The following is a 9,469-nucleotide window of genomic DNA, read 5'->3' as shown; positions in this document are numbered from 1 at the left end:
AGATATAAAACTCCCAGATAATAATGATAACTATCTATCTATCTATCTTTTCTGGGCATTTTCCCCAAATTACCTAAATAAGACTGCATATAGAAAAATTTCAACACTTTTTTAAAATGGTGAACTCAGTTTAATACTTTCTGAGACGTCAATTCCTTAACTGCAGAAAGGACAAAAAACATGGGAACTGTATTTTCTAGTCTCATGATAGACATAGAGTTTATCTAAAGAAGTTGGCCCAACTTAACACTGGCTGTTGATATTGGAAATCTGCACTTCAGAATTGTCGAAATTTTGTTGTCATAAAGCACTTCACTAATCTGTCTTTAGGATCTTTGGCTAGCAGTTACTCATTAATTAATGACTCTGAATAAAGTATACTTTGAGGGATTAGCATCCTCTTAGTGCCACATCATCAGGAACCCTGGTTCAGAATCAAGTATAAAAGCAGCTGACTAGAGAGCCTAGAGTATTAATCAGAACTCTTTTTATACATTTAACTGCTGCTGAAGCATCAGAGAAAAACCCTTGAGAAGATGAAGATTCTACTGCTGACCTTTATCTGTGGCATCCATGCCCTCGATGATAAACTACCAGAGGTAAGTGAGCAAGAATGGCAGCAGGTATATAGAGGGATCTGGCAAAGATTTGAGGACAATGGGTAAGGACAAAGAACCTCTTTAGGCAGAACAGAGCAAAAATAGGGCATTTAACTAAAAGGAAAAGATGTACAATGGTGTCTTCTCACTTTAGGTTGACTTTTTCAAAATAGCCCCAAATTCTCATTCATTCAGTGTAAACCCATAGAATAATTTCTACATCTGACAAAGGAAGGGTTGCAGTGGATTATCTATAAAACTTTTCTCATTTTAAGATGCTGAAAGCCAGAGATACCATTCCTTTAACAACAACAAAAACCTTCAATTGAAATTTATCCTCTCTGCTTCTGATTGCAATAGATCATAAAGTACAATGAGATGATAAATCCCAGCAAGTCTTCTTTTCTGTGATGACTATTTAAACCAATTTTGCCAATAGGATTTAGATGGTACCTTGAGGACTTTGGTTCTGTACATGTGCTGGCATTCCGTGTCACATGAATTCTGTGATCGAGAGTTATTTCACATCCAGGTAGATTAGAGGGAAACAAAATCCCCCCAGGATCATGAGTGATTAGAGTCGGAGAATAAACACGTTTTTAAAAAGTATTTTAGGAGAATTAGTGTTAGAATTCCTGTGACAATCTTTCTCTAATCCTCAAATAACTGAAGAAATTATCAGTCTATAAAAGATACATAGTAAGAGAAGGGGAAATAGTATTATTTCTAGGATAATGGCATGGAATACGCAATATAGGTACAACTAGTCCCATTGGATAAATGAGCAAACCATGATGCTGAAATGAGCAATAACTTGCCAAAAGCCACTAATCAAATAAGTATCAGAATCAAGACCAAAACCTCAGTTTCCTAACTCTTAATCTCATGAACTTTTGTTATGCTGTGAGGAACAGTGTGTGAACCAGGTAGGACTAAGGTAAAGATATCCTTCATCATCAAGGCCTCAGTTTCCTCACTTGTAAAATGATGGAATTGGACTATGGTCCTTCCCAGCTCTAAAACACTGTGGATCTATGTAATCAGGGACATTGTTTTTCAATTCTCTTCTAAACTCTTTTCCACAGATTACTGGAAAATGGTACACTATTGCATTGGCCTCAAATGTGCCAACTAAGATCCAGAAAGGAGGAAGCTTGGAGATGTTTGTTCACAAACTCTATAGGAATGAGAATAATACTCTTAGTGGAGACTTCTTCAAAAAGTAAGTGTTAACTGTGTTAGTTGGTAGATATGGAAGTGGGAACAAAACCTTGCATAACAGTTAACATAACAGTTCTAAGATCCCTTAACCTGCATAGGCTGAGCCAGCAATCAATGAGTGATGACGTTCCCAGGACATGGTTAGTTTTATGAACATTGAAGGGAAAAGAAATTAATAGGCTACACACATATTTGAAGCTTGTATACAGTAGTGAGGGACAATATTAATTAAAAGTAATTTATGTAAAGTTTGGATGTTTTTCATCACTACATTGTAAATAGTATTTTCTTTTTGTTCCTAATTTCCCTGAATCACCAGTCTCCATTTTGTAATAGGAATGGGATACTTGAGGCCCCTCTGCTAAAAAGAAAGAAGGCAGAATGAAAAAGAGGAAAGAAGAATATTTAATTAACTCACATATTTGCAGTACCCAACTGATGAGCATCAACTTTGCTTACACTTCTTTATAAAAAGTACTATCGATTTCATTTTTCTTAATAAAGGGTCTTTCTTTTCTCATTGACCTCCTTGAAATATGTAGATAGCCTTGAGATCTCTGGATCAAAGAATATGGACATTTTAGTAATTTTCTTAACCTAATCTCAAATGGTTTTCCAAACCAATTGGAATGATTTGCAGCTCCAACAATAATGAATTTGCTCTATCTTTGGCCAGCCATGATAACATTGACCATTGCTATTTTTGCCATCTTTTCATGTAGGTAAACCCTCAAAGATTTTTTAAAATTTGTATTTCTTATATTATTAGTGGTTTGGAAAATTCTTTCCTTTGGTTATTAATAATTTATAATTAATTTTTACCCTCTTTCTTTATATTTACACTTGGGCCATCTAGGTTTGTTAATGGATAGAATATTGAGCCTGAAATCAGGAAGATCTGAGTTCAAATTTGGCTCCAGACATTTACTAGCTATGTGATTCACATCAAGTTATTTCACTCTGCTTAAGTGTTCTTATGTATAAAATAAGAATCATAATAATATAGTAATTTCTACTTCTCAAGATTATCAAATGAAGTAATATATGTAAAGTGCTCAGCACAGTATCTGGCACTAATAAATACCTCATAAATATTAGTTATTAATATTATTATATCCTTCAATTATTTATCTTTTGGGAAAAGGCTTTGGATCTCATATGTTTTTGTAAGTTATCTATATGTTTTGAATATCTTAAATTGAGATATGTTTGATTCAAACTTTTTTTTCTTCCCAATTGATTCCTTTCTTAACCTACTTATTTTCTCTTATTCAAACAATATATTTTTACTTGCATATAATAGAAAATGTTTTTCTAAGTATATTTGTGAAAGGTGCTTAGTAAGATTTACTTCTTATCCTTTTGATTTACAGTATTATCCTAAAATATAACATTAAATAAAATATGAAAGATAATTCTCTACCAGATAATTTTTCTGTTTTCCCAGAAATTCTTGTCAAATAAAAAGGTTCTTTTCCAAGTAATTTATGTTTTCTGGAATACCAAACTGTGATTTTTCCTTATCCTGTCTTTTTTTTTTCCTGAACCACTTTTTTATCTTAAAAAAAGAATATTAAATAGTTTAAATTATTTCAATTATATTGACTAAATTGTGACAATTACTGTTTGTTCTTCTGAGATATTGTGAGTAGAAAATACAATAAAAATATCACATTTATATATATACATATATATATATATACATATATATATATTTCAATTTAAAGAAATGATAAGTTTTCTACACAATGAATTCATGAGATAAAGCATAACATTAATATCTCTGTTTGTAGATGAGAGCTTGAACTCTCAGAAAGATGAAGACTAGCTTGGCCAATGTCACACAGTTAATAAAGGGAATAGCCTGTAATTGCTCACAGATCCAACTTCAGTTGACTTATAGAAAGCCCAGTGATTATCCTGAAGTATTTTTAATGCAAAACTACTAATGAGAGAATTCTTCTGTCTAATCCAGTATTCTCCTCAATTGAATATCATCATATCTACTACACAAGAAATTCCAGATTTTAAAAGAATTAAAATTTAGTTTAAATAACTCAACAATTTTAAGATGTTGAGCTCAGTTTAATCCTTTCTGAGAAGTTAAAAGTCATCTTAGATTCAGCATTGTTTGTAATATTATTTTAAGAAATGAAAAGTATACTTTTGTAGATAAAATTAAAATTGATAAAATAAATGAAACTATTTCCTAGTAAAGTTTCCTTTGCAAAAATTATATGTAATTGTCATCTTAATCTTTATTTCCAGGGAAAATGATGAATGCACTGAATTTACTGTGAGTGCTAGCCAAGAAAATGGTGATCAACTAGAGGTAGAATGTATGTAAAAATCAGCATCTCATTGCTTTCAATATTTTTTCTGAAATGAAATAATAGACCCAGTGATTAACAAAAATGATTAACAAAAAAGTAGTCAGAAACTATACAAAAATGCCTTTTTGCACATATCCCTACATGACCCCCTCTCAATTCTATTATGCCTGCAACATGAAAAATCTTAATCATGTATACGCTGATATGCTCACTTCCTTCTTACAGAATTCTAGGGGCATGATTAACCCTTTTCTCACTGAATTGGAAACCAACTAATTGAAAGCAAAACACAAGTGTTTTGTCCTCTCTTGGTCTTAACTTCACCATTGATAAAATGAGGTGTTTAGACTAAATGGTTTCCAAAGTTCCTTCCATTTCTAACATTTTGTGACTCTGGAGGGAGATAGGAAGAATTTGACAAAAGTATGTCTGTCCACAAAACTTTACTTTGTTTGCAATGGCAGGGGTTATGATGGAATTAAGGTTTTTAGAAAATCCTAGGAAAGGCTTTTGCATGAAGTATAACTAAAAATAATTCTCAAGTCTTGGCCTTTGTCCCTGTAGTTTCAAAATTCTGACTTGACCTTTTGATGGCTTCACAGATGATGGACAAAATCTTGTCACTATTGAACATTTAGACGATGAAAGTGCCATGTTTGCGTTGCATAATAAGAAAGAGGGTAAAAATACTCTTTGGACGGAACTCTTTGGTATGTATACTATGATGCTGCTCTAATACTCTCCTCTCTTTTTCATGATAAGAACAATAAAGGAAAATAAATTGTAGGATTGTAGCACTGGGTATAGCCCAAACTGTGTTTGATAGCATGTGTAATGCCTGAGTTTGGGACTGAGGGGAGAGAAAGCTTGATGTTTGAATTGTTTCTTTATGACTACCTGGGAGTATTTTCTCCTTGATCTCATAATTCTAGAATTTAGCTACAATATTCCTTGGAGTTTTCATTTTGGGTCTCTTCCAGGAGGTGATTGGTTTATTCTTTCAATGGTTCTTTTATCTTCTGGTTCTAGGACATCAGGGTAGTTTTCCTTGTTGATTTCTTGAAAAATGTTGTGTTTTAATCATTGCCTTACTCACTTAATGGCAAATATAAATTGACAATGGAATGGTTAGTCACGTTTAGCCTAAAATCAGATTTTAAAGTCAGAAAAGCATGAAGGGCAAATCTCCTACAGAAACAAACTATGGGAAACATACACGTTCTCCTTAGAAGAGAGTGAGGGAATTCAGAGAAGGGAGATAAGTAATCAGCAGTTCAAATCTCAGGAATCCAAATGGCTTCAGCAATGCAATCCTGCCCTATGTTTCTCCTCACTGTTGTATTACATGCTCCTGATATCCCAGATTTGCTCCTCATACCTCCAAGCCTCTCTTCAACTCTGAGATGACTGACTTTTGGTTCCCCAGGCTGAGTTGCTCTACATTCTCACCTCCACACCAAGCATTCCCTAGTTCCCTTCAAGGCTCATCTTAAATTCCATATAACTTAAAAGATGCAGATTAGGAGCAACTAGGTGGCACAGTGGATAGAGCACCAGCCTTGCAGTGAGGAGGACCTGAGTTCAAATGTGGCCTCAGACATTTAACACTTCCTAGCTGTGTGTGTGTGTGTGTGTGTGTGTGTGTGTGTGGGTGTGGTGTGTATTTTTAAGTTGAGGTCTGCCTTAGGCAAAGGGAAGATTGTCTCACCTTCCTCTACAGGCAATAGAAGCTTCTAGGTCTTGGATAATCCTGATTGTGATTCCTTGATATTTGAATTGTTTCTTTCTGGCTTCTTGGGAGTATTTTCTCAAGGAAAATTGCCTCAGCAAAAAAAAAAAAGATGCAGATAATAGTAACTCCATCCTCAAGTATAAACTTTGTACTTAACTTTCATATTTTTTCATGTAATCAATGCTTAGATTTTAAAACCCCATGGGGCGGGGGGTCACAATTACATTTATTTATTTTTGAAGAGGTTTCTTTCCAGTAGACTATGAACTTCTTCTGAGAAAGGGCTTTGTCATTCCTTCACTAATGACTCACATAGTACTTGGCTCATAGTAGGTACTTAATAAACACTTATTAATTAACTTACTGATACTCAATAGAAAATCCTCTTTCCTCTATTATTACTGCTCAATCCAATCCTGTGGCATATGATAGTTCGAATTTCCAAATTTATTAGCTCAGTCACTCAGATCAAAGGTATAAGCAACTTCTCTTGTACCCTAAACCCCACACTCATTGAGATGACTCCTTTCAATGTATTGTTGAAAGTAATCAATGAGAGCATTTCATCATTCATTCTCACTTTCATCCTAATTGCAGGCCGGACTCCAGACCTGTCAAAGGAAAAGAAAAAGAAATTTAAGAAAATGTGTGAAAATTTTGGAATTTTAAAGAATCAAATTAGATATCTGTCTGCGGATGGTAAGCTCTGCTCATCTCTATTTTCCCTGTGTGACCTGGATGAAAGAATTCCTTCAACGAAAACATTCCTGGTTAATTCCCCTGTCCTTCTCCAATCTTATTTCCCTTTCCTCTGGGATAGTGGCAACAAGCTCTGAGAAGGATTCATGTATGAGAATCACTGATATTTTGCTTTGTTTTCATAGATCGATGTGAGAAACTTAGATAAGAAAATTCATGCTGGCATTCAGGTTTGTAAACTTTGACCATGGGATTATTGCCTGAGAGTTATAAGAAATATACTCTGGTGTTCTGGTTTTAGCAGGGTGTTTAAATGCATAAAGTGGGATAGCAAAGATCAACTTGGGGAGACCCTATGGCAGTTCAAGTGTTGTTAAAAGTCCTTAGTATAGCTTGATCACTCTTTGGTTCTCCTGATATTTTCTGGTAAAGCAAATACTTAAAGAGAGGGAATGAGGGTGATTCACCCTCTGTACTTTCCCTCTTTCTCTGCTTTTCCAAAATTGATGTGTATATTAATATGTGGATGTGGAATGGTCAGAAGGATGGGATTTCAAGGGAAGGTATGGAAAGGGATCAAACTAAGGAATTAGGACGAGAATGTGGAGGGATATTGTTGTTAAGAAATAGGGTAAGGTTTTGGAATAATGATTGAAGTGATGATATAGATTTGTAATCCATTTAATCTAAATACCCCCTTCTTGTTCAAGAAGGATTTTTGTGCTTTTCAGCCTGTCTGTTTCCTGGTGTGAAAATTATAGGAATAAGGATTTTCATCTGTATTCTTTTCATCCTCATAAAATTCCATTCTCAGTGGGCTCCTCACTCACCCCAGAAAAAATTACTAAATCCCCTGAAGTCTATGCTTCCCTTTTTATGAATCAAAATTAGGTTGTGAATTTTTCAACTTTATTCTAAGTTCTACCTCCTACTTCTAATTCCTAACACTTTGTGATATAATGTAATCACGATTCTTTCACTGTCTTGTAGGAATTTCTCAGATACAACATCCTTGGATTTCTGAACACCCCTACTTCCTCCAAAGAATTGTTAATGTGGATGATGAAAATTTCTACTGGCTTTCTGTTCTCTCCTCCAAATTCCCAGGGGACTCCCTTCCTCTTCCTGTCTGACTTATCATAGGTGGAATTCTTGCCTGCAATTGTCTAATAAATGATTAATGCAGAATACTGTGTCCTATGTATATTTGGGAATCTGGGGGAAGTGAGCAGAGATTTCAAGAACAGTAGCAGGAGAAGATATTCTCAGATTTGTGGATATTCAAATTTTAATCTATACATGGTATTGATACCTTTTTTTTACTTAATAGTTATTAATGTTTATATAGAACCCATTTATATACTGATTCTTTCCTTACAACTTAGTACTTCCTTTTGACTATACTCTCTACTCCTCTTCTCTCTTTCTCCCCTGTCCCCACCGATTTGGTACTAATCACCCTTCAATATGGTTGCTCAGAATGTTCTGTAAAAGGTGTTCTGTGAAATCTGTATCCCCAAACTAGCTTTCAAGCCTCCAGTGTAATCCTTGTCATTAATAGTTAGCCAGTAGATGCAATTAACACAAAGAAAAAGCATATATTAAGTTATATTAAGTAAGTACACTAAGAGTAACACACTAAGAAAATCTAGAAATATGATGAAAGAATTTTAATTAATTTTCCTATTGTGATACCGAAGCCACCTGCCAGTGGCTGCTGGAAGTCTAGAATGTATCTTTTCATGTGAGAGGATGATGATGATAAAAGGAGACTCAAAGGCAGCTGCTGTTCTCTAACCTCTCTCCTCTTTCCTCTTGCCTCCAATTTATTTCATTCCCAATCCAAGAGGAACATCTGTAAAGGCTGCTTTGCAACTCCTTCAAGTTTATGATTCACAGCTGTGGAGGTTCTTGGAGAATTGACCTGCCCCTTCACCTAGGCATGGCCTTAACATTTTCCTTTCTCTTTCTAAGAGTTTTATGGTACTTGAAAGCTGTCATATTCAGTCTTTTTCTTTCTTGACATTTTTGTTTTTGAGCTCATTCTGTTTCCACTAACAATTTCTGATGATTTGTCTCAAACAATGCTCTCCATACCTGTAAACCTCTTTCTATTGTCATAGTGTGCATATACATCTTGAGACTAACTAGCCTCAAGCTTCTTGAAATGGAGACTCTGAAAGCTTAGCTAGTTCCCTGACTTCTGTAAAAACTTTTTGGGAGAAAACTGACCACAAGTTAATAGGGGTCTTTCTTTCTGGTATGGAAGCATCTTGCCATTTAGCCAAATCTAATTGCACCATCTGTGCAGAACTGCACCCATTTTGGTCATATAACTGAATAGGAATAGTGTTTTTTTCCTGTTATAGTTTGTGTGTATTGGGAAATGAAGAGAAGTGAAACTATGATATCGTCATGAAATGACTAAGTAGAGAACACCATTGTCAGAGTTTGAAATATGAATCAGTCAGATTATTTGTGTTGACTGAAGAGAATCAGGACTAGGTAATTAGGACAAATGGGAGAAAGCACAAGATAATTTGCCCTTTTTTGTTATTACCAAAGTGTTTATCCTTTGGAATATTGCTGTCTACACCATCTTGATGAAGATTTAATTACCTTAGATTTGGATTGTTTTCTCTTTTTTTTTTAGTTCGTTGGTGTTATAGTGATATAAACCTTGAACCAAGGTACCTAAAGGTTTTGAGGGCAGAAACTATGTCCATTTTTATTTTTGTATCCCCAGTGCTTGACAAATAGTAAATAAACTTAAAAAGTCCTCTTTTATTCATTGATTAAAACATTTTTTCCACCAACAGGTATTTTTGAAGTGACACTCAAAATTGGCAGTGCCTATGAAATATCCTTTATCAGCACAGAAGTAT

At 34.5% G+C, this 9,469-nt stretch overlaps 1 protein-coding gene across 1 annotated transcript; it reads left to right on the top strand.

Annotated features, from left to right (window-relative positions):
- Window positions 1–445: 445 nt before the first annotated feature.
- LOC141553656 (major urinary protein 4-like) lies at window positions 446–7,734 on the top strand. The gene is made up of 7 exons (XM_074285194.1): window positions 446–599; window positions 1,685–1,821; window positions 4,089–4,159; window positions 4,756–4,863; window positions 6,483–6,584; window positions 6,770–6,814; window positions 7,575–7,734. Exons 1-6 carry the CDS (start codon window positions 537–539, stop codon window positions 6,790–6,792), a joined length of 504 nt encoding a protein of 167 aa, XP_074141295.1. The 5' UTR covers window positions 446–536; the 3' UTR covers window positions 6,793–6,814; window positions 7,575–7,734.
- Window positions 7,735–9,469: the final 1,735 nt, after the last annotated feature.

Source organism: Sminthopsis crassicaudata, chromosome 2 (genome assembly GCF_048593235.1).
Source record: "Sminthopsis crassicaudata isolate SCR6 chromosome 2, ASM4859323v1, whole genome shotgun sequence".
Classification (NCBI taxonomy): domain Eukaryota; kingdom Metazoa; phylum Chordata; class Mammalia; order Dasyuromorphia; family Dasyuridae; genus Sminthopsis; species Sminthopsis crassicaudata.
The sequence above is the reverse complement of the archived record's forward strand: the minus strand, read 5'-3'. Positions and strand labels throughout refer to the sequence as shown.

Coding starts and splice junctions, on each gene's coding strand:
- LOC141553656 (XM_074285194.1), top strand. CDS start 537: ATGAAGATTCTACTGCTGACCTTTATCTGTGGCATCCATGCCCTCGAT. Junction 1,822..4,088: donor AGTGGAGACTTCTTCAAAAA/GTAAGTGTTAAC, acceptor CTTTATTTCCAG/GGAAAATGATGAATGCACTG. Junction 6,585..6,769: donor TAGATATCTGTCTGCGGATG/GTAAGCTCTGCT, acceptor TTGTTTTCATAG/ATCGATGTGAGAAACTTAGA.